General features: G+C 34.1%; 1 protein-coding gene across 7 annotated transcripts in view; it reads left to right on the top strand.

The window, feature by feature from the left end:
* Positions 1-26577, top strand: part of PCDH7 (protocadherin 7) — a 413124-nt gene that overhangs the window by 209489 nt on the left and 177058 nt on the right. For 2 of the 7 annotated variants that reach the window (XM_041751755.1, XM_041751753.1), the window contains exons 3-4: positions 10415-10510; positions 15266-15961. The exons of 4 other annotated variants lie outside the window; for them this stretch is intronic. In XM_041751755.1, coding sequence (XP_041607689.1) covers positions 10415-10503 — 89 coding nt within the window. In that variant the 3' untranslated portion in view covers positions 10504-10510; positions 15266-15961. Of the gene's footprint in view, positions 1-10414; positions 10511-15265; positions 15962-26577 lie in introns of those variants that run through there. One more of the 7 variants, XM_041751752.1, reaches the window with a different exon arrangement.

The following is a 26577-nucleotide window of genomic DNA, read 5'->3' as shown; positions in this document are numbered from 1 at the left end:
AAATATGATGTAAATGTACCAGTTATTTATAATAACAATTTCAGCATTATGGCATATTAGGCTTTTCATGCTCTTTCTCTCTGCAGTAGAAGCCAGCCCTAACTGTCCTTGGCTTCTGCAGTGCTTGTTAAAATAACGTCCTTCTGATACTACTCGTAATAAACCTTCATGGAGGCAATCCAAGATAGATCCTACTGATAATGGAGTTCTCTTGAGTAGTGAATTGTATTCTTGTGAGATTCCAGCATAGTTATTTTCTTTAGGAGTTAAGGGTTTTATGTTGAAATCATATTTATTTATTTATTTATATTATTGAACAGTCTCACTGCTATGACTAAGAAAATTGCTCCATAAAATACTTGGTAATGTAAATGTGAGAATGAAAGTTATATATCTGGTGATTTATTAAATTTATGGCTTGTAGGAACATGACTGTCTCTATAAAGAAATCTAATATACACATCGGAGAATATTCTAGTAATGCCTTGTAAAAATGGGATGGTGTTGTAATTTGAAATCTCAAAAGCATGAACCACTATAGAGGTATGCCTTCAGCATTTCTAATCATGCACGGCCTGACTTTGCAAATCTAAATTTGATGTAGGAAAATTTAGAATATGCACTTATTTTGGAAATACTTGCTTTCCCACAGAATGTAACATTCATATGTTCCTCTCTTTTGATGTACTGTATTCCCTTACCTGTTTCTTTTATTGGCAAGGAGTAGAAGGGTCACCCAAGAGTAGGAAGTTAATTGGATTTATGTGAGAGGAAAAATGGACGAAGGTTGATGAGCACAAGCCTAGAATTTGAGACCAATGATTACCCCAGAATGAAGAATATTGGCCTGTAGGCCAAGAGGGACTCAGGGCTATAACCAGTGCTCTGGAAGTACATTTGTCACAGCGAAATATCTTTAACTTCTTTCTTCATCTCCTAGGAATTACTTTAAAAGTTTTAGTCCACATTTCTAAGACTATATTTTGTTTCGTCTTAAACTTTTAAAAAGTTTTTATCATCACATTTTCTGAATTGATTTTGAGTGAAACTCTGTTGAGAAGTTTAGTGTATTTGGCCAGTAACATTTTAACTTTCAAAGAAGTGATTTCATGATTCTTAAAATGAACCCCCATTAATTGATATATTAATGGAGTATTTGAAAGACCCAAAAAGATTTAGCCACACAACATAAGATTTTATAAAATTGTATTTTTATAAACAGAAAAAAATATACAACAGCAAAATACAAAAGCATATTTTGTGCATTATATACAAATACAGTACACCACAATAAATATTTTGTTTCTTTTTATGCAATATGCTTAAAATAAACATAGCTATGCTTTTTACAATAAAATCCATGTGGTATATGGTTTATTTTCAAGTCCCCGTCAAGTCCCCGTCCCATCCAGGAAATGTATTACTTAACTGACATATAAAAGAGCATATAAGTTGGAGGTGAGGAAGAAAGAACAGGTTCTTCACAATAATTAGCAGGCCCATATGCTGTTTATTGAATTTGATCCTAGTCAACCAATTCAGAGAGCTGATTGAAATAAAAAGAAATCCATAAATTTGCAGAAGTATGAAAACATGTGCACATGTACTGCTCATGCAGTTTTATCATCTGTCAGATTTCTCAAGAGTATACCATATTTTATAGGTTTGAACTAAAACATTATGAATTCACCCATATATAATGGAACAAGATATATGCTTTGAGGGAATAGCATTATCCATAGTTGACATTTTACATCCTGTCATTTAAATGACAGTATTAAAAAAAAAAGGGTGTTCTTATGTATTAACTGAATTCTCTTTGTACATGAATGTGTTGAAAAGAAAATACCACAAAAAAAGAAAGAAGGCTTTTGCAAGCGTCTGAGATGTTTCATAGTCAAAGAACAACTTGTGTTTTAAAAATAAATTAAAATACATTAGGAACCGTATGCAAGTATTTCGAATAAAGGATTGGGTGAACAGACTGTTTTATTTTCCTTCCATTCTACATATCTATGAATCATCATTCCTTGAGGTTCAAAATTATAAATAACACTACAGAGTGGAGTTATTTCAACTTTCCAAAGGAAATCATCCGTTTTTTTCATGTTCATATTAGTAAACTCAAAATGGCTTTGCATAGTTTCTGCTAATTTTATTCAAGACTGAAAGGTTTTTGACAGAAAATGTTCCCCGATTTTTTTTTAAGATTTAATTATTTATTCATGAGCAACACACAGAGAATGAGGCAGAGACACAGGTAGAGGGAGAAGCAGGCTCCATGCAGGGAGCCCGATGTGGGACTTGATCCTGGGACCCTGGGATCATGACCTGAGCCAAAGGCAGATGCTCAACCACTAAGCCACTTAGGCATCCCGTGTTTCCTGATTGTTAGTAGATTATTACATTTATGTGGCCAAATTCACTCAGAATTGACAACTATTGCTTGACTTGGCCAGGTTACAATATAGTAGTTGGTACTAAAAGGGGAGAAATAGCAAAAATGAGTTGTAAAGAAAAAAAAATTTCAAGGAGTAAATTATTAGCAAATCATGCTGTAGGGAAGGATGGTTAAGTAGGGACATTTTTATACTCTAGTTATCACTGAAAGTTGTAATATCAACCCCTTATATAAGGCACACAAACGTGATACCAGGAAATGAGGGTAAAAAATTATCATCTATTATTTAATTTCAGCTATCAGGACGGTCATTTATAGGTCTTAGATGATGAGAGCTAGGTGGAGTTAGGTACCTGCCAATTTGGATACAGAGCTTTATTATATTTACAAAGTTAGGATTTGAGAGGTTATAAGGAACATTGTCTAATTTTTATGATATGTGATTTTTGCTACAAAATTCTCTTGAAAATAAGCTCTAGAATTATTTATATATGCATCGAGTAGAATAGAGGACTTTCTTTCTTTCTTTCTTTTTCTTTCTTCTTTCTTTCTTTCTTTCTTTTTCTTTCTTCTTTCTTTCTTTCTTTCTTTCTTTCTTTCTTTCTTCTTTCTTTCTTTCTTTCTTTCTTTCTTTCTTTCTTTCTTTCCTGATTCATTTAGTAAATATCTTACCATCTAGACTTTATGCTACAGGACGACAAAGACCATGTTTTCATGTTTATTGTATCTCAGGCTACTAGTGCAGTGCCTGGAAGAGTAGATGTTCAGTAAACATTCACCAAATTAATTAAAGAATATATTAATATTTTCTGAGCCAAGGTCTACCCATGATTTCCATTATTACCTTGGATTCTATGCTTTTTCTTTCCTCGTTCTTCTGATAAAGATCTGGACTGAACTGTGGTGCTGAAGAAATCAACCAAAATGAGTAGTATAAAGCATACCATATCTAAAAAGAGACAGGATAATCATAAAGTCTTTGTAAAGTATTACAAAACTCCTCACCTAAAATTCATATTATTCTTACTGATCATTGGTGTGTACTACAGGTAGTATTTATACATGAGATAGGATATTTATTATTTTTCATAAAGTTCTAAACCTGGGCCTTGGGCAGCCCGGTAGCTCAGCGGTTTAGCACCGCCTTCTGTCCCGGGCCTGATCCTGGAGTCCTGGGATCAAGTCCCACATCGGGCTCCCTGCATGGAGCCTGCTTCTCCCTCTGCCTGTGTCTTTGCCTCATTCTCTCTCTTTCTCTCTCTCTCTGTCTCTCATGAATAAATAAATAAAATCTTAAAAAAAAAAAGACCTAAATCTGCGTCTTGTGAAGAGTATATTCTTTATTTCAAAACCATACTTCTCCAAGTATATTTTTTCTCCTTTCTGTCCTAGTTGATAGAACTAAGGTGTATCAACAGAAATCTGTATTTTGTAGTTGAGAAATTGTTCTTTTGTAGCCATCTTGAACATCAAAGATAGCATCTGGATAGTATACACCTAAGACAGGGAAAAATTGTAATATTCTTTACATACCACACTCAATTAAAGTATTTTCTAGATAAATTGACATTAATTAGTGGACTTTATGAATCTGCTAATTATCATCTGAAAGTTGAGAACATCACAATTGCTAGTTCAAATTCTTAATACATTTCTCACATGGGATTAACTATATTTTTATTTATATATTCATTCATTTATTACTAAAATATAATTGAAATCTGATGTCAAAGACAACTATAAAATTCAGGTCAAGGACACCTCTATAAGCCATAGATAAAATTTCTGGTTAAATTTCTGTTTTATGTAAATTTTCTATCATCTATGTTATTCTTTACATATTTCGTTCTATATTTATGAAGATGCTGGAATATGGGTTTTTCTTCTAAAATTTCAGTTTGTTTTACTTCCCCCCTTCCCTCATCCCTCCACCCCCACCCCCAGGAGAGGCTAGGAAGACTGGGGGGAAATTAAGATTTTTGATGGGTTTGAAAAGGTCTGCATGAAAAGTGGTTCTCTTTGAAGTTTTCAAGGTAATTATATTTGTATCACTGTATTTCTGGGTTTTTAAAAAAGTCATTTATGTCCACCTTGAACCTGTGTAACGGTTCTACTTCATTGCTGCCCCTTTCACTCTTGTTTAAAACTTCTATCCTCTCTCCCTCACCTCACTGTATTCTATATTCTCTGCATGGTAACCAATTCACTATCCTTAAATACACAACAAAAAATGGTATATTATTTAGTGTGCTACTTAACTGCCACACGTGAAAATACATCTTTTAATTCTTAGAACATTCCTAATACATAGATTTTATTAGTTCACAGGAGAGCAAATTTCGATTCATCACAGATATTAGGTGATTTGCTCAAAGTCACACAGCCAGCAAGTAGCTGAGATAGAGTTTGAAGAAAATCTGTCAAACAAAAGCAGTGTGTTTTTTCTATTACAACCTGCTGTGTCTAGCCGTGCCCTTCTTTCACTGAAATGGTCTTAATCTCTTTCATCTGCATCACTTAACTAGGGACCAATTTTTTTTCTTTAAAGTTGACTGCAACTATGACCTCTTCTGTGAGGCCTTGCTGATGCTCTCATCCTTAGCTCAATTCTGTATCACACATCTGTATTAACATATATCGCAGTGTCATTCTTATGGAGGATTTTTTGGTTTTAAAAAATGTAATATTTTTTCATAAAAATATTTTATTTATGTCAACTTCTTATGGGTACTTTGCAATATATTTACAATTAATTATTTTTCAAGTATCTTAATTTAGATTTTGTATATGATGAGAATCAATGATGATATACTTCACATAAAGACAAAAAACACTTTGAGTCCTCTGTTTTTCAGAGTTTAAAGAAGTCCTGAAACTCAATGTTTAAGTTCCACTGACTAAATCAGTGAGTGGCACAGATTGAACACTCATGAAATATGTGATGAGCAAAATTGAATTATCAAATTGATATAATAACCTTCAGTTGAAGAGGCTATAAATGTCTTGCATGAGGACTTAGTCTTTCTATAATTTTATAAATTGACCAAGCAATTACAAGTCAAGAAGAGAATGAACAGAATCCACATTAAAATATATTTTAAGTAAAAAGTAAACTGAATATTGGTTATATCAATGGAATGAAATAATGTATTAATTAAAATTAAAATTGTAAGTGAACATTATTCAATGCATTAATCAACAATTAACCAGGTATTCAGAGGCTATTACCTTGTCTAAAGGACAGACTGTATCCTACTATTATAGCTACTATACAGTTTTAGAGACAGCAGATCTGTAAAACATTAGAAATTTGAAAATAAGCAAAATATTATAGATTTGCTAGAAGCTCTATAAAATGTTTTTAATTCAACTAAATATTGAAATTTTAATAAAATTGTCAAAAAGTGTATCACAACTCCAGATCTGTATATAGCAAAATTCTAATTGTCATAGTTAATCTGTAGAAAGTAGAGTGTAATATTGAATAAATTGATGAGCATCTTCATTTAAAAATTTAAAAAAGGATATTTCATCTTTTTACTCTAGCGTTAAGAAAACTTACACATCATATGCTAGCATTAATATACCCTACTTTAAATGCATATATATCAGACTCATTTAAAATGTACTTCAGAAAAATAAAATAAAATAAAATGTACTTCAGTATTAGTAGCTAAGGTTTGCACTTAAAATTTTCTATGCTATTTCCTGATTTTTTCATTGTACAATCATTTTACCAAAGCTAGATGCTAGTAATAGTAAACATTTTTACTTAGGTGATTTTGATTGCCACGAAGCTATACAGTCTATGCCTTTAAATCTTAGGAGTACAAAATATAATGCAGGATTCTAGAAACACATCATTAGCACTTACTAATGAGAGCTGAATAAAGGATTAACAACTATTCTTTTATCTTAGATCACTTATTATTTTTACTGATTTAAAAAAAAAAAAAAAGCTTCAGGTGATACCTACACAGTAACATTTTTCCCCTTCATGTTTTCTGGTTTTTCCTTCCTTGTGGTCTCAATAGTTAAGTTTGACTAATAACTTCATTCAGGGCTTATATGGTTGTTTATCGTATACTTAAAAAGTGCATTGGGCGATGTCATATTTGCAGTGGTGCAGTTTCACGAGTGCTGTAAGAACACATAGGCTTCCTTTCTCTGTAAAAGTTCCCAGGTTCCACCTCTTTCCATGGCCACCAGGGCAGATTTTAATCCTGTCACTCAAGACTTAGCATAGCCAGGTTAACCTCTCTACACTCCAGCCTTTCCCTTCCACACTATGGACGCTAATATCGTGACTATTAAAATGCCCCTTTTTGATCGTTGCTTAGCCACTCTTAGCAAGAAGGAGGATGAAAGAAAATCAGACCCATCTCATTGCCTGGAGCAAGGCTTCCTCAGAGGACGAGGCTGGATGGCTCATCTTCAGCAAGGCCCTAGGTATGAGTGTGAGAGACATTGGGAAGCTTTAGAGCCAGACTCAGAGTTAAAATATGTCTTCTAATTGTTAGAGAAAATTTGCTTCTAAGATGGACCTTACAAATAGGCTAACGAAAGCAGTACTATTATCAGGAATGTTTATGCAATGTGGCAATAGCCTTTTCTCCTATGTCCTTGTACCAGGCACACTGGGATTTGAGAAAGGCTTAAGACATTAAATAAGTAGAGAACAGCAGTATCATGGCCTAATCATTCTCTTTATATTGTTTGATGTGTCTCCTCAACACACCCAGCTGTCTTCTACTGTTCCTTCCACCGCACAATCTGTTCTGGTTGGACTCACTTCAGACCTGCCAGCCTTCCATGGCCTCTTTGCCACCAACCTGCATAGGTTGCATCAGCTTCCCTTTCTGCAAACTGCTTCTTTTCTTCTTGTACCCATATCCTTCTCAGTCGTTGAGAAGAAGCTTAGTCTTGTCAAAGACTGCTCCCCTCATCTCTTCTCCTGTAACTTCCAAGCACTACAGTGTATGACCCCTCCTTTGGTTCCCCACCGAAAGATTGTAATCTCTTGGGAAATGAAGCAAGCCTTGAGCCTTATTTTTCTGTGTGACAGTTCAACGTTGGGTGGTCTGTGCTTACTTCACTCAATCACACAACCTTTAGTATCTGTAGCTTCATATCAGCTTTACCTTGATTATGCATTTTTCCAAAAATAGAAATTAGAAGAGTCTGACTTTACAACGGGTAGACCAGTAGTTTTCTTTAGGATGTCATTGTCCTTTCATCTACATGACAGAGAATTCCTATCCTTTTGGAAAACCAAATTCATTACAAACTCTTTAATGTCAATGCTGTTCAACAATAATCTATCCACTTTTCATTTTCATGTATTATATCCCCCCCTTTTTTATCCAGGTGAAAATCTAGCTCACATCATTGTCCATAAGCAGATTCCTACCATATACCCCTGTAGTACCAGGGGCCATTTTATTATCCTGGCCTTTACCATTCACATCTGAAGGAAAAATATGTCCTAATTTCATATTTCTTAATCCATAAAGTTCTGTTCTCCACTCCATGAATTCATGGCTCTTTAAAATTCTAATTTAATCTTTTTGATGACTATTCTGTTTCAGTTATTTACAAACTCAGCTATTTATAAAATCATTTTATATTACTTGTTACATCTTGATAAATTGTATTATTAGTATTTTTCTGTGTCTTATGCATGTGTATTTATTTTCCAAAGTTTTTCATAAGTATACATTTGGTTATTTTTTTTCTCCCACAATATAGTATTTTCAAATATATGTATGATATTCAAATATCATAACAATCTACCCTTCTTAAGGTCAAAGGAATAATTTACTATATGTAAAATCCTTAGGATATTGGGGAGCCATATACAAAAAAGAAAAAAAATACTGTATTTCATGCTGGATGCAAGAATCTTGTCCCAAATTAAGAGCATGTAGATCTTTATCCTTCTGTCTTGCAAAATTCCCACATGTGATTCTTCCAAAGACAAAATATTGATCCCAAAATACTCAGGAATATTTAAATATAGGAATAATTAGGTTTATTTTTTTTTTACTTTGATATTACTGGAATATGTAGGTTTTAATTTTAAAGGGGGATTTAAATTTTAAAATATTATGTGTAATAATATTTTAAATATTAAATACAAAATAAAAAATAAAAAGCTATAAAATATCACGTTTAATCGTATCAGATAAAAATTAAGTTTTCTACTTTGAATTGCCTTTCTTTTTATTTCAACAGGCCTAGACTTCATATGCCTTTAGAATTCTTTGATCCTAATCTCTTATGATAACCAATTAGTTTCTAAATTTCTCAAGGGCTGACTAATACTGTTGCCTAAGCATTAGGTGGGTCATGTTATTTTAAACAGAGATGATGGATAATAGTAAGCAGTGTGTCAAAGACCAGAGGAATTGAGAAATTGGAAAAATTTGAGACATCTTGTCTAAACAAGATTAAGACAAGACCAAAAGGATTATCATGCTTCTAACCCCAAAGATCGTTGTGATAGCTGCATTCCTAAACATCAGGATTAAAGGGTAGAATCACATTCAGAATGCAAACATGTATTCACAAAAATCCCTGTCTTTAAACAAAAATTCAAGAATGTCCCAGCCTGTCCATAAATAATACACTGAGAAACATATTGCATGAGGGGTCAGATGTTTTAAAAATTAATTCCAACTTATTTTTAAATATTTTCCAATATTTATTTTTTTATTTACTATTTTTTATTAAGACTTAATTTTTAAAGGAGTTTGGCTCACAAAATTGAGAGAAAGATACAGAGATTCCCCTTATACCCTTGCCCTTACACACACAGTCTCCCCTGTTATCAGCATCCCCCAAACAGTGGAATACCTCTTCTTTTCCTCATAAAATATACATATATATTTTAAGTTTATTTCCACTTTTATAAGCTTTATAAGCTTCTCTAGGTAGTGCAAACCATCATTTTTCCTATGTAATTTATATCTAAATCTAAATATACAAAGCTAAAAATTTCTTCAAAAATATATACTAAGAGCAAAATCAGGTAGCAGTGTTTGGTATTTAGGTGTGCTATCCTCTCATATATTGATATTATTAAAGCAGTTGATCATTAATAAGATTCAGATCATATACTGTTATCAACTATTAAACATTTTCATTCTGTTTCTTTTTATACATTTCTATATATTCACTCTTCAGAATTTACATATAATCTAGATTAAATCATGTCTTGGGAACATATAATTAGAACATGAGCTTTTTTGCAAGTTTGATTACTTTGATCTCTTTATAAATCTATTACATTTAATTCTTTTTTATTAACTTACCAAGTGAAAGTTGTTTTGATATCAGAGCTACATACCCTTAAGAGAATATAAAAAGGAATAGTGTATCGTGAGCCAGTTATATAGCAAGGAGGTAGAGAAAGAACGAGAAAATGGTAATAATCCTGTTGTGGAGGGGGGCAAAATACATATATATTTAGTATTGTTTATCCTACATAGTATTTTCTTAAATATATTGTTAAAAAAAATCTATACGTACACCTGTATATCCCAATGAGAATAAGATAGTAGCTCATTTTTATGATTTTTTAAAATTTATATATTCATGAGAGACACAGAGAGAGAGGCAGAGACATAGGAAGAGGGAGAAGCAGGCTCCCTGCAGGGAACCTGATGTAGGACTCGATTCCAGGACCCTGGGGTCATGGCCTGAGCCAAAGGCAGATGCTCAACCACTGAGCCACTCAGGTGCCCCAAGATAGTAGCTTATTATGTGTAGCAGCTCCCTGTGTCCCTAGACTTGGATGATTCTTGTTGTAAGAATGTTTGTATTGACAACTTCGGAAACACCTAATTTGCATAAATTATGTTTGAAATGCATCTGGATTTTTTTAAAAAGGCAAGAAAGAAACCGAGCTCAGGGTTTTTGGAAATTGTTTTATTGGCCAGATCTATGGATGGTCACCATTGTGTAGGGGCTGCTGATTTTCCCTTCACATCTTTCCCCGTCTCCCTTCCCCAGGTGTTGCTGCCATCACTACCTTTCCCTTCCTCCCCTTTCCTCATGGCAAGACGCATGGAAGAAGAGTGCTGTTAAGGCCTCTCCATTAATCAACAGGTATGGTGGTTCTCATGAAGCAGTACCGCTGCCCCTCTTCTGCACTCTTCATTAAGAGTCTGACTCTTTGACATTCAGAAGACACATTTATACACTACACAGGGTCTATCGATGTGGAGGATTTATTCAACTTGAGTATATATATCTTTACCCATTTCGGCATACTACGCATTTCAGAATTCCCTGCACAGCTAGAATTTTTTTTTTTAATGTAAAGACTACAGCAGAATTGATGATACAGTTTTCAGAGAAAGGTGTTACGCAGTTTCCTCAACTGATTATCTAGGAAATAAAAGGAACTGGTATGTGTATGCTACTTTGAACCTTCTACAAACAATTGTTAGATAACGTACCTTTAAAAAGTACAAAATGAGTGTTGTGTGAATTTTAACTCAGAATTCAATTATTATCACATTTGGATTTTTGAAGGCATTGCGCAAAATCGCATGCACATGAATGATGCTTACTCATTTGCTTATAGAAAATGAGATATAAGCCAGATCAAATAAGTCTAAAAGCCCCACAAAGCCATGTCATTCAGATGTGAGAGCCAAATGTATTCTAATCACTTTCTGAAAAAAAAAAAAAAATTGTCAACCTAGCTGGTGGCATTTGAAGGAGATGAAGGCAACGGTTTCCTCTAGGAGTCTCACAATTACCTCTGTTCAGGTTGCTGTAGTTTGAAAGGAGCTAGGTCCCTCAGGGCTCAAACTCCAGCAGAGTCATAACCTATAAAACATAAACACTTATTCATCACAGGGAAACACCCACTTTCTTGATTTCCTTTTTCACTAGAAGAACTGGTCCTTCTAGCTCCTGCAGGGGCTTGTTTTGGGGATGTGTCAGGTTCTGCGTTACACCTTTGTGACTCTCTCAGATTTTTGAGACATGTGACTAGAACATTACCTTTGGGCTAGGAAAATTATTGGCACACGCTCTAAGATAGTAAGGGTGTCTCTAGGTGTGCATTTGTGGCACCATTATTTGTGATGTTCTTTAAAGTGGTAGCATAATTAAGACTTGTTTGTGTCAGTAAACAAAACAAACCATTTTTATTTACGAGCACTTTTTACCAATGAGACCCTTCGCCACTGAAGGCTGAGCCATTAATCTTCATTCAAGAATGTATAGTCTCTTTTTGGATAAAGCTCTGAAGTCATTGGTTGCCCTTCATAATCCTATTTCTATACATGGTGTTGTCTTTCACGTCCACAGGCCTTTGCATAACTGGGTCTCTCCATCTGGAGGGCCTTTTTCCCAGGTCTGTTTGGAAAATTCACAACAGTAATATCAGACATGGGCTGAGAGTTTAATGTGTGTCAGGCATCATGTTAATGAGTTTAATCTCCATTTTCTTAATTTATCTACACAAAGGAACATAGAGTTAGATGTTATTATCATTGTCCATATCTATTGGAAAAAAAAAATGAGGCTTGAAGAAGTCGAATGTGGTCAGGATCACTCAGAATTGACAGAAGTGGGATGTACCTTCTGTAATTTCTCCCGATTCCTGCCATGCAAAGCTGCGACTCTAATTCACGCTTGACTCTTGAGTTACTAGAGGGCAATGATTTCATCTTATCTTTTCTAAACTCTTCTGTGTCCACAGTGTTTGTTACTCACTAAATATTGGACAAATGAGTGAATGTTTATAAAAGTCAGCTTTTTTTACCTGCATATGGATGCTTCCCCTCATCCATACTCCCCTCAACTCTGTTTTTATTTCCCTTAGTATGTGCCTCTTGACCATTGTTAGCCTCACAGATTACTCACAATGGATTGTAAGAAATATATTATGCGACGTAATTCATTATTTTATTCCAAATTTGGGACCTATAATTAAAAACCAAGTAATATTAAACAATTGCAAAGGCAGGAAAAAGCTAATTTAAATGTTATAAAATTTACCAAATCTAGAAGTAAGAAGTGTAGATATACTTGTATCTCATATGGAAAGAAAAAAAATCAACCAACACATTCTAAGATTTTTTGGAAAGGTAACCAGAAAAATTCTATTTTACATTATAGGGAAATGAAAGCACCTTATCAGTTTACCAGAAAAGTAAAGGAAAAAAAGAGTAAAGTTTAAAATATAGATGAGATTAAGAGGATTAATCATGAAGGAAAAAAATTTTGAGAAAAAATAAACCACAAGATTCTGGAAAAATGAAAAAATTTAAATGCAATAAAAAATTGAAGAACACATATCATTGAAAACCACAGACATTGAGAGAACTTTAAAAACTATGAAATCAAACTGGAGGGAAAACAAAATCAATGCAGGAAGAGAAAATGACCTTTATTTATGAATTTGTATTTCCTTCATCCTTAGAAAATCCTTTGAAGTAAAAGTGCTGGAAAGAAAAAGAGCAAGTTAAGATACATTGATTTGGGAACACTGTATATTTATAGCACTTTTTTCTAGTGCTTTTGGGAGCAAGATAAGGGTTTCAGCCTTAGCTTGGAGTATTTAGAACTAAAAAGATTGTGCCTGGAGAATACAGTTGAGTCAAAGATTGATGGAAAATTAGAATACAAGTCAAAATATCCTTCCTCACCATACTTTCTAACAAGATAATCATGGAATTAATATCGATCTATTAGTTCTGTGAATATTGTTCCTATCTTTTTTTTTTCTTTTAATGTGGAGTGCCTAGAACATAGAATAAGTGTTTGCTGAATTAGTCATGGGCGTTTAAGAGAGATTATGGTCAACCAGTCTAGCCTTAGATTGTGCATGCATCCCTTAACACCATTGTAAAGATCACTCATCTCTGCTTTAATAATTCCAGTGACACAAAATCCAGAGGTAGCTCACTCTATCTTGGGACATCTTTAACTTCTCAGCTTTTTCTTATTTTCAGTCAAAGTCTGTCTTCCTGTAACTTGAATCCATTTATCCTGGATTTCCTCCTTGGGAAAACACATAATAAGTTATAGTCTTTTTCCAAATGAAAGTATTTCCAAGACATAAATTCAGACAGGTCCTCAGAGTGTCTACATATATAGTGTCTCTTTATATATTATTTCCTAAATTAAAGCCCCAGTTCGTCTAATTGCTCTACGTTGTTTGGTTGCAAATCCTTTCAGCATTCATTTAGTGCAAATACTTTTCTTCTTCTTCTTTTTCTTTTTTTCTTTTTTTTATAAAACAAGGAATTCAGGATGGGCATCCACAGTTTAGATTCTCATATTTGGTCAATTTGAAGAGCCTAGAAAATCCATCTAAATACTTTCAGTAAAAAAAAAAAGAGAGAGAGAGAGAGAGAGAGAGAGAGAGAGAGAGAGAGGTGCAGTTTAAAACACCATATGGCTTTGACCTGAATTTTTACATTAATAAAGGCATGTTTTGGATAGTGTATAGTATTGTATGAAAATAAAATAAACACCACTATGTATAAAGAGGGCTGGAAAAAAGATAGGAAAATGAATTAATATTTGAAAAATAACATTTGATGAAGGTAAAAGAATTTTCAGTCTTTTTATTCTTAATTGAATATATATTGGTTGATGCCTGAGATAGAAAACCTGAGAAACCTGTTCAGCATTCTAATAAATTTGGCCCCCACACACGAAAAAATACCTAAGTGGATAATAATATAAGTGGATCAGTGGAGGTAAAAGACAAACAAAACAAAATCAAAACAAAGCAGAAACTATTTTATTTTCTCAATAAAATTGTTGATTTTATTGACTAATAACATGTGCTAACATGTAACAATAGGTTACACAGAGGTCAAAGTAGAACAAAATAAGATTGAAAGATGTATAAAGGACTCCCTGTCAGATATGGACTTTCCCTAATAAAAGTTACTGCAAAGTAAATTTTTCATTTATGTAGTGTTCCTTAATGCCAAACTGCTGTCAATGTTCCTTGGTGAGTTCTATTTATGAGTAGATTATGGCAGTCTCTCAGAGGCCCTGCACATCTGACTTTCAGTGAGTGCCTACACAGAATATATGGCCTTTACTAGAACCTGGAAATTTAATTAATTTGCTGGCAGAGAATATTTTTTATGCCACATGGCTTTTCCCTGACCCTACCCAAGATTTCCATTTTCAGATGTGCTTCATATATTATGAACCTATATAATCTTAATGAGCATTTTCCATATGGTAATTATAATGTTTGACTTTATATTCTCAGAAGCTCCGGTGCCTACATATAAAGTCTTTCTCTTTAATACTAAATGTTGCTTTGTAAATTGTATGAATATATGCCCTTCATTCTGCTTTTCTTAGATTCAATTCCCAAAGCAATATCCTTGGGTTATTTGATTATATGTAAGATTCTTAAGCAATATTCTCAAGAACAGAAAACCTCTATCGGCTTTGTCTATCGCTGCTATTGAAGATTGTATTCTATGTGCAACATGTCCAATTTAATATCTTTCACTCTGTCTTCTAGTATTTTAGAAAGAGGAGAGTGAAATGCAGGATATTCGAATTAATCACTTAACCTCTCAAGACCTCATGTACTTCACTAAAATGAGGAATTTGACTAGCTTGTTTTTAAAGTAAGTTCCAACTTTCTACAGAATATGGGAGACAAGGAATTTTTAGAAATTAGAGTTTTGTTCTAGATTTGCCAATAAACTATATATCACCTCCCAAAGATATAATTTGCTCATCTGTAAAATACAATGACCAAGTTAAATCAGGGATGTAATATTTAAGGTTAACATATCCTGACTCATTTTTCTTTCTGGAGCTTTCTCTTGAGAAGGATTCTGATAATTGTGTTTTTAAAAATAGATGAATCCAAGAAAATGTTTGGTGCTCTAAGGAAGACAGGTTGAAGAGAGGACCACCACTTGAGATCATTGAAGGACTTTAATGCAAAAAAGAGACAAAGGATTGAACTCAACCTTTGTGATTTTTGAGGGTGGAAAGAATGCCAGTAGGCTTCAATGGGAGAAAATTGCTTCCATATAAGGATGAAATTTATTACCTTATGAAATAATAAAATCCGCTCCATAGAATAGTCCATGTTCTGAAATCGTATCACTAAGCATGTTGAAGCTTAGGTCGCATGTTTAACCTCTCAAAACCATTATTAAAGGAACTCATTCATAAGATAGCAAGTTAGACAAAATGAATTCCAATGCTAATGGTCTGTGATTACATGATAATCATCAGACGTAATAATACTGATAACTTTGTCCTGGAACTTAGTAACATAAGTCTCAAAGATTTCACTGGAGTTGATGATTGAGAATTTTCAGCACAACTCATTGTAATTTCAGCCAATGCCCGTAGTGTCCTAGAGAAGTGCTTTTATCTTACCAGTGCTAGTATTCTGGAGAGAAAGTCACTAATTTTTATTTGTGGAACCATCACTTCTTTTGTATCCAGAGACTCTACCTTCTATCGTTATTGTGGATGCTATTTCCTTATTGCAATGTAACTGGCTATAATAAAAATTGTAATAAAGACAGCTTGCAAAAGTAATCTCATGATTTGTTGTTTTCAATTTATTAAGGTGTGGAACATAAAGCATTCACATAGAATCATAAATTATTTTATCTGGAAGAGACTCTGAAAATTCCTCATTTTGAAATCCAAAACTAAGTAACTTTTCAAGGTCATTCAGTTAGTGAGAGAGCTGTGATCCAGATTTCCTGAATTCCAGTATGGAGGCAACCAAATTTATTGCAGTAGCTTGCTTAAAAGTATAGATCTTAGTGAGTTGACACTTTCTTTTGTGTCCTTAGATGCACTACTTATCTTGAATCAGCAGGATGAAATAGGAAAGCAAACACACAATTTTATTTATAAGAAACAGAAAAACACTAGGTAGTGTAGCCTGCTGTGTTCCTGGAGGGGCATGGAAGTTGGCATCCTTTTGTAAAGCTTGACATGACAAACATTCTTTGTAATCGACTAACAACTTTTGCCAGAAGTGAACCCAGTCAAAAATATATTCCAACTTAAAGTCAGGAGCTGCATAATATGATCTTATCACCACAATATTGTGGCTGGAGACACCACAATATGCAACATCCCCAGAGTTTATAGTCAATAAAGCAGAGCAAGTTAGCAAAGATTTCCGATCATAAGCATTAACCAAATTCAACTATCGTTATTTAAGCTTGCCTGTCCACTCTAATCAGGACAACAGGCATCAATTAAATAAATACAACATCTGATTATAAAGAGAATTGTTAACACAGCCACATTAGCTGATTGTAATGGGATATTAGCTAATTGACGGGACGGGGGGATATTCTTACACACCATATGCAAATTGCACAGGATTTAATTTTTTGTGATCATTGTTGAGCATAGCTAGCACCATGATAAATCAGTGTGTTCAAGTAATACAGAAAATGCGAATGAATATTTTTAAAACAACAAAAAAATGTAGATCTAATTTTTAAATCATGCCAATCTTGTGAGATAATTAAGAATGTAATCATTATGCTAGTTTTACTATTTTTGTATTTTTTTAAGATTTCATTTATTTATTCAAGAGAGACACATTGAGACAGAGAGAAAGAGAGACAGAGACACAGGCAGAGGGACAAGCAGGCTCCATGTGGGGAGCCTGATGTAGGAATCGATACTGGGACTCCAGGATCATGCCCTGGGCCAGAGGCAGGCGTTAAACCACTGAGCCACCCAGGGATCCCTGATTTCTGTATTTATAACAAGAACAAGAAAATGAGATTGGGAGGTCTGATGGCTTTACAAAGGTGTTTTAGATATTTTATTTTATTTTTATTTTTTAAGATTTTATTTATTTATTCATGAGAGACACACACAGAAGAGAGAGAGAGAGCGAGAGAGATGCAGAGACATAGGCAGAGGGAGAAGCAGGCTCCACGCAGGGAGCCCGACACGGGACTCGATCCAGGGTCTCCAGGATCAGACCCTAGATTATTTATTTTAAAGTTTTTCCCAACAAGTCACCATACTATCAGTGACTTTTCTCCTTATTTCTGAGCTGGTTATCAAAAAGGCATACATTATAAATCTTTAAATATGTGAATTTAAAAGGTTTTGCATAGTATCTTCCAGTATATGTAGAAGACATTTTCTTCTGAAAGACTGAAGTCTAATTTTATCACAGAAATCAACAGAAAAGTAACTTTCAGATAACATACTAATTTGCTTTACTGCAAACTCTGCTGGATTGCATTAGGTTAGAGGAGAATATCCAAATATTTTTGGCTTCAGTAGGAGTGAGAAAAGAAGCAAGAATCAAATCATTTGGTTATGTTTTCCAACAATTGAACTTAGAAAAAATTGTGGTTATGCCTCAGATACTAAAAACATATGCTGAACTGTGATAGGTAGAAGATATTTTTATAAGAAAGTAAGGAGAGGAGGAGGTAGATTAAGATTCAGCAGCACAAACTACATGTGCGTGGAACAAATCCTAAGTGAAGGAGGAAGGAAATTTCTAGTACCCTGTCAGACCTGCCCACAGATCCTTCTTCAACGGCTTTATGGTTCACTGGGCAGAAAGGTTCTTTTTCACATTTCCAGAATATATGTCTTGGATATGTGAGTGTTATGTAAACATAACAACATATCGAATATATATAAAATACATGGACTCTATTTATGACCATCCACGTTGCCTTAATAGTGGTATCAAGGTACTATATATCAAAAAAGAAATACAACCATGGATATTTAAAGCTACAATTCATTATTTTGGATTTAAAAATAATGAAAATTTAGAAAGTGAAATGTATTTTATATACAAAAGCCTCCTTTTAACAAGCCTCTTTTATTTTTTTAAAATTTAAATTTTAATTAGTTAAGATACAGTGTAGTATTAGTTTCAGGCTTGCAACATAGTGATTCAGCACATCCCTACTGCACCTGGTGCTCATCACAACACGTCCCCTCCTTAATCCTCATCACCTATTTCACTCATCCCCCCACCCACCTCCCCTCTGGTAACCATCAGCTTGATTTCTGTAGTTAAGAGTCTGTTTCTTGGATTGCGTCTCTTCCCCCCACACCCCGGCTCAGTTGTTTTGTTTCTTCAATTCTACAGATGACTGAAATCATATTGTATTTGTCTGTCTCTGACTGACCTGTTTCGCTTAGCATAATACTCTCTAGCTCTGTCCATGTCATTGCAAATGGTTAAGATCCCATTTTGTTTTTTATGGCTGAGTAATATTCCATTTAACAAGCCTGATTCAGTTTTCAGAAGAGTTTGTTATAAGTTATGAGAGAAAAAAAATATATTTAATTTTGGCCAAGCATTTTAAAGTTCTAATAATATTTTAACAAAATAAACTAGTTCCATCTGGAAGTGAAATCATTTACAATTGAATAAATGATTATGAGCTATCATAGTACTTTTAATGACTATAGCATTTTTCTCTGTTTTTTTAAGAGAGAATTATGTTTATATCATTTAATCAAGAAAAAGTATATCAATACTTTTGTATAATAAATCATCACTATCTCTAAAATAATGACTGGCCAAAGAAGGCAATTAATTATTTTATTACTAATTTAAGAATACATTTTTAAGAAAGAAAAAGTATAATGAACAGATAAACCATGAAAGTATTTTACTAGGTATGTAATAATATATCTTTCCAAACAAAGTTATATATACTCACCATTTTATTTTAATGTAATCCTTCAGAGTGAACACTACTTCAAAAAGATATCAATTATTTAAACGTTTGTTTGCTTTTTTTTAGGGGATAAAAAAGCCTGCATACTGTTTCAAGAGTGTGAAGCTCAAAGCATTAGATTAGTAAAATTAGGTGGTTCAGAAAGTATAAGAAAGTAATGAATCATCTACAATGTGGTATAAATATCACATTTTCCAAAGATGTCATTTATTCGGGCATTGCGATGATGCCTTCATATACATTCTGCTTTTACCTCCAATTGCAGTTTGTTCATGAGATTCAGTAATGAGAATGACTATGTTTTTTGAATTTTACTCATAAATTGAGGGGCACTAAAGTGAGCGTTTTTGTAATATGGGATTCTTTTTTTTATATACCAAGGATTTGTTATAAATAACTGTGAGATTTCAAAGTGGTTTTCTCTAAGGAAATATGTGATATATACAGCACCATTCGTAATTAAAATGATGAACTATTTTCAGGGCTCTCGTACAGTCCAAATGTCAGAGATATAAATTATTCTGTCTTATTGTATGAGTTACATTTTTAAAAAAATAGAATAAACCTTGTAACTACTCATTGCCAGAGCATTTTTGGGAAAAGAAAAAACACAAATTACTACTGCTAAGTGTTACAGAGTTTACTCTGTCATGAAAGCATGTGTCCTGTAGTTGTATGAATAATGTATTTATAAGGGAAAAAATATATTTACTGTTCCAGAACTCTAGTGGCATTAAATCAATTTTCAAGTGTTTGTGGGTTACTCTAATGCTTAGGACCCTGGCACCTAAGGATTTACTTTGTTGACAGTGAAACTCTTGGAGAAGCTACAAATGGAAGTTGTTTTTTATCTGAAATAGTTTACGGTGCTAAAAATGTGTACCTTTATCTATTTTTTAAGTGGTCATTTATCTCTTTTACTTTAAATAATTAAGAGTTTCCACTTTATTTAGCATAAATCCTAAGTGAAGGGAGACATAGACTTTATGAGTAAATTGGCTGACAGAGTGAAACACTTGCATTGAATTGTCATCTATTAAATTTTGATAGACAGTCTAACTACTCCATGTTCTGTTTCCTCACCTGTGAAATGATAACATAGCGATATACATTAAGTTCCCAATAGCTCATGTAGGGCATTATAGATGGCTTGAAAGAGAGTGAGGGAAGGAGGGAGGGATAGAAGGGGAACGAGAGGGAGGGATGGACAGAAGGGAAAAGAAGAGAGGAAGAGAGGGAAGGAAGGAGGAAAGGAGGAAGAAAGGAATGAAGGAAGGAAGGAAGAAAAGAAGGGAGGGAGGGATGGAGGGAGGGAGAAGAGAAAGGATGGAAGGAAGGAGAGATATATTTCTACTGATTTCCTACTGATATATAAAAGAGTCAGTCCCCCAGTGCAATTTGGAGAGGTTGCATCCAAGTGGAGAGGGCATAGAAAATGCATATAATAGAATATTTTTCAATTAAAAAATGAATCTCTATTTGATGCATTTGAGAAATGCTTTTAGAATGAATTGGAAAATGAGAATTAGCTGTGGCCAGGTCACGTAACTAGGCACTATTCACACCTGTAAGCCAGCAGTTTATGAATCAGCAAAACGCTGCCCTGTAACATTACTTCTACTGCTAACAATAGGTGGAACCCCTTTCACGTGGCCACCTTTTTTTTGGAGAATTCTTACACAATAGTTACAGAAAAGATCTGGCGAAGAAACCACAGGATGAATTTCATGCTAAATGTTACAGGAGCAATCCTTACACATGTGATTGCTTATTTCTGGATAAAAGAAAATAAATCAAGTGTGAAAAATGTTGGGGTACAAATAATTTGCAAATATGATAAATAGAAAAAAATGTAAATGTGAGACTGAAAATTAGGTGAGAACTGTTAATTCTCTGATAGCAGTTAATTAAAATGTCATTTATCTTTCTTTCATCTCATTTTCTGTCTTTGGATTTACTGGATGTTATTGATGCAAATCAACTTTGGCTGCTAAGGCGACTGCAGATATAGTCACATGATTTTATACAATATAAAGTGAGAAAATCACAGTTGGACTGTAAATAAAACCAAAACTGTCTCTACTGAGTTGAAGAAAAGGGAAATAAAATTTATGTTTAAAATGTATTTATCTGAGTAAACTGAATTAGAGCCCCTTTTAAATATAGAATTTTTAAAATTAGAGTTGATTCCACAGGAAAAAAGAACGTGTAGCTGTGATTTGACATTAAAATGAAAATATATGGGCTTATAGGTCTTCTAGGTGGGCTGTTTTATCTTTCAACTGATCTTCTTTTGCCAAATGAATAGTCACATATTAGGTCTTTTATGAGATCCTTTATAAAATATTCACTATATTCTTAACACTTTTAAATTGATGTTTTCATTCATATTCTTATTCAAAAATAATTTAAATGTAAAATATTGACAACTAGTCATAGTTACATGATGATTGAAACATAGCTGAGTCTACCAAAAACACCCCCGTTTCCCCCAATGTCTTGTTCTTTTTTTTTTCCAATGTCTTGTTCTTAATTTGAAAATGTAATCATGTTGATTGCTCGCCACATAAGAGTTTTGTCAACTGATACTGATAAGTATTGCACTTCTATAAAACTTATGTTTTAGTATCCTTACCTGCTACTATCTCATTGTTTTTACTGTCATCTTTCTACTGCAAAAAGAACCAAACCAACTCACCTGTCCTAGAGGATGTATATACGATGTCTGCTGCTACTTTGGTCAAATAGAACATGCCCAGAGGGTGTTGTTTCAAAATTTGTCTCAATGGCTTTAAAGCGGTTTCTCTGACCTAACTAATCTCCCTCACTCACCTCTGTACCCACAACGTAATCTGTTTTCCAGGGTTGGTAATTTGCGTCTTCCTTTCCTCAGTCAGCACACACATTTATGTGGTGCCAGAAACAACAGAATTCAGTTGGACAAATGCACATTGGTTTATGAACAACTCGAGTTGCTCTTGGAGGAAACAAATTATTGGAGCTGAATCCCTTCTTGTATATGAAAGACTCTTAGGATACTGGAATAGAGATATTTGCAGTTTAAAAAAAATATTTAGTAAACAGATGTCTCTCTAACTGATAGAATTTGAAAAAGTGCGCGAAATGATGGGGAAATTTATGATATTGGGTTAATGACGGCACCAGAGGTGTGTGACAAGGGACATCAGCTAGACTTGTTCAGGTTGTACAGCCGAAGTCACTGTTTTCTTAAATTATTGGCCTTCGAGTTCTTAAAGATCTACAAGCTGTATATGTGTGTGCACATGTTTGTGCACTCATGCATGTATGTTTCCAACTGAGGTAGGAAGGTGTTCGGTTAAGTCATTCTGTGTAAATGGGAGTAAGAGACTTGAGATTGCATTGAGAGTTTTGACTTCATGTTAGTATTTCTCTCAGTAGCTATTCCACTTGTGCATTGTCTCTGCTTAAGGAATAGCCACTCAGCTGGACTTCCACTGCGCAGGTCATAAGCTTGCAGACCAAGTTGTATCATCAATAGTGTTCTAATCAACAAAGTCCTCTTACCACTTACATTTCAGGTATTTGTCAGTCATGGGAAGTGGGGAAGTAGGATGTTATTATAGCTGTTGGCAGGGTGAGAAACACAGGGGAGGTAAGCCATTGGCCCACTATGAAACCAGCACATGAAACTCAAACCTTGGCTAATGGCAGCTATTATCAAGAAGATCTGATAGGGGCTCACTAACAGATTCTTCTGGCTTTTGGTTTAAATCTGGTCAACCAAAAAAAAAAGCCTTCCGAGTATAAAATATCATGCCATATGTGACTAAGCATATGCTTTGAGGCTAAAAAGTCATTGGAGATTTCCTATGCCTTTCTAATTTTGCTGAGTTTCTTTTCCTGGATAATATAATTTTGTCGCTTTTCATATATATGCTACCTATCACTCTTTGAGATCCCTAAATTGTGAATATGGTCTCCCAGTTCTTGGTGATTGTTTAAGACCAAGTAATACATTTGCATTGTTACAATGATATGCCTTTTCAAAAATTTTGGTAATTAAATACATCTAACAAGAATAAAACACTTTCTTTTTGCCTAATCTGTGCTACGTGCTAGATTGAATTCATAGGATTCACTCTGTTGCTTATATTATTTCCCTTCCGCCCCCTCCCCCTTTTTTTCTATTTCTTCAAATGGATTGGCTGGTTATTCCTGCATTTTTCAGAGTTCATAGATGGTAAAATGATATAGATAGTGCATTTTAGAATTTAGGATACTTGCCAAATATGACTGAAATGCCAGAAAAGAGTAAAAAAAGAAACCGCACAACCAAGCAAGGTACCCCTTCTTCACATTTCCAAAGTAATTTTTTTAGGCCTACGGAAATTTTGACATGAATGAAAACCTTTCTCAACTCTGCAAACCAAACTTAATTCAGAAGATCACTCTGAGTCTTATGGATTGTGACAGTATCAGAGGGGCCATATTTTTACATGGATGAACCACAGCAGGACAATTTCAGAAATATATTAGACACAAACATATTACCTTTCCATCTCAAACACATGTGTCTTATCTTGGTCCCTTGGTGGATCTTCAGCAAATGCCTGTATTCTGGCTTTATAAGAAATAGTCCATTTTCAACTAACATTAAATTGTCTACACATTATCTTCTCCCAATAACGGTGTAAAGCACAGTCTACCCTGTACTTCAGACTTCATTTTCTTTGGGGAACATCCCATTCAGTGTTAGTTTGCCATAGAAGAAACGACAGAGCATATTAAGCTCCTTCAGTGGCAGTAGTTATATTTATTTGGGGACTTACTGCATTTCATTTTTCATAAATTTGCATAGAAGAACCTCAAATGTACTTTCTTTCCCCTACCCCCCTGGGGTAAGCAGAAATAACAGTAGAAGATAGGCAGTTTCAGCTTTGCACAACAAACGTGGCAGTACTAGGAGCCCCAGACTATCATAGACTAAAATGTCATTGTTCTACCCCCATGTCTACTAACTCCAGCAATTTAGGCAGTAACTAGGAAGGCCTTTCCCTTTTCCACATTTTCAATGAAGTGCTGCGAAGGGTTTGTTTTCTCTTTTGTTTGTTTCTTAATGTGATTCCCAGTGATGGAGAGTAAAGGGGCCCTTTCCATCCCATTGCCTAAAATTCCCTTTCAGGGAAATTGAGAGATACTCAGTTACTGCTCTAACTTTTGCTCAAGTGCTTGTTTTTATATTCATATTTATGCCATGCCTTTTCCACACAAAGGACTAGAGTCATTCTCTAGAATCTATAAGAAAGGAATATATGTTAATTAGCTTATATTCAGCTATTTTTTTTTTTTTTTTTTTAGTTTTTTTATATTCAGCTATTTTTTTTTTTTTTTTTTTAGTTTTTTTATATTCAGCTATTTTAAATTCAACAACTCTTAGTTTCCCTTGGCTGGTATTCTAATATAATTTGCAATCCTTGTGTGGTATATTTAGTAGGTGGTCTGTAAGGTACAGACATTTATATTTTATTTATATATGAGTATATGTAGAATAATGAAATACAATAGGTAGTTTCTGCAATGTAAATTTATGTTTGACTATCCTGACTCACGGTGGAAAACAATAAGTAATTTGGATCCACCAAAGCACACAGATATGGGAATTAATTCAGCAATCCGTAGTTCCATAATTTGACATCTTTAAAATCAATGGCTAATTTTGAGGAAAAAAAAAACATGAAAGTTCATTTTTCTAGCCTTTTTGAAGTACGACAAATGACTGTCACCAAAATAGTTTTATTTTGAATGTGTTTGACTAGAGTATTTTATCAATCCTCTCCTTTTACCTGAAGCTATTACCTCTGTAGATCACATAAGATATCAAATCACCTTGCACCAATCATGCAAAACCAAAGATCTTCAAAATTCTAAGCATTTCTCCCTCCTGAGCAATGTTACCTCACGCTGGTGAATCTTCATATGCATATTAGGTTTCTTCCTCATTCTACACCAGCCCTGAAAGAAAATTAAAAAGAAGAAAGTGCAGAACTTGCCAGTTGGAGCTAGTCATGTTAAATATTTTGCCCTTTTGTGTTCTTTCAACTGTATCCTTCCATCAAAAACAAAATAATCTTTGAAGTTTTGTGGAACTTCAAGAAGAAAATTTTTAAAAAGAGAAAAAAAATAATCTTATCCTAAATTCAGAAGCAGCCACGACCAAATTATTGTGGATAATCTTCAAGCAATATCCAGACAGGATGACCATTTTCACCCAAAGTATCAGTGTGGAGTAAAAATGCATTTTTCCCCCCCGGGGGTCTTTCAAGAATTATTTTGTGGTGTACACAGATGATTTAGGTGGATAATCTGGCCGTGTTAACCGTGTACACAGTTTCTGACCATCAACACTATAACTCATCAGGCTTTCCAAAGCAGGAGCTGGTTTAATCAAAGGATTTTCATTGCAGATCCCTGACTGTTGCTGGCGAGATGTCAGAGCTTGGAAGATACTTGCTAAGTAATTGTAAAGCACTGTTCTCAATCAGCATATATTATTGCAGAGCCGGAATTACACTGTCAGAATTTATATGGAAGTTATACCATTTGAACTTTGAGTCACATGTGCTTCAGTATCTCTACTGGAGTACAAGCATGTTACATCCTTTCCATTTTATAATGGTGTTTAGGACAAAAATGCAACTTTTTTGAGTTCCCTAGTTACCCACTGGGGATAAATGTCATTGTTTTTGTGATAGGATTTCATATCCATAAAGAGTTCCATGATTGTTTTCATGCTAGCCCTCAAACGTAGAGGAAACACTCTCAAAGGACAGGAAAACTTGAAGACCTCTTTAAGTTGGATAGTAAAGGTTTGGTTCGGTCTTTTGTTTATTAATTTTTTTTCTTTTTTTTGAGGGGAATGGGATAGGGTTGAATAAGCAGGTTTTTTGGTTTGGGTTTTGTTTTGCCTCCAACTCTCAAGGAAAAGTAGGAGAAATCACACATAGAATCCCCATCAACCTTCTCCCAAAGGCCTCGTGTCATTAGTAGTTGAAAAAGAAGGCGAGGTACCCTATGTTGAGACTTGACCCTGTTGCAAATAGGGAGCAAAGGGTACTTGGAGATCATGTTAAAGCTGAAATAAAAGTCCAGGTTATCAAAATTGCTTTCAGGACAGAATCCTATTATTCCTGTGGAAGAACGTAATTTAGTAGGAAGAGCACCAAAATGGGAACTAAGAATCTTCATTCTAATCCTTCTTAGGAAATAAACGAGGCAATAAATCAGCCTCTCTATCCCTCAATCTCCATATTGTGAAATTACAGAATTGGACTAAAGACTTGTAAAATCCACCTCGTTTCAAATTTGACATTTTTCTATGTGCTGTGTATTTTTAAATTAGCCAATAGTGTACGTATTTAAAGTAAAAAAAATTATCATAAAAAATTATAATAATTTTAAAGTGGTTTTAAATCCACA

The sequence above is a fragment of the Vulpes lagopus genome, chromosome 4 (genome assembly GCF_018345385.1).
Source record: "Vulpes lagopus strain Blue_001 chromosome 4, ASM1834538v1, whole genome shotgun sequence".
NCBI classification, from domain to species: domain Eukaryota; kingdom Metazoa; phylum Chordata; class Mammalia; order Carnivora; family Canidae; genus Vulpes; species Vulpes lagopus.
Note: the sequence above shows the minus strand (reverse complement) of the source record. Positions and strands in the feature narration are given on the sequence as shown.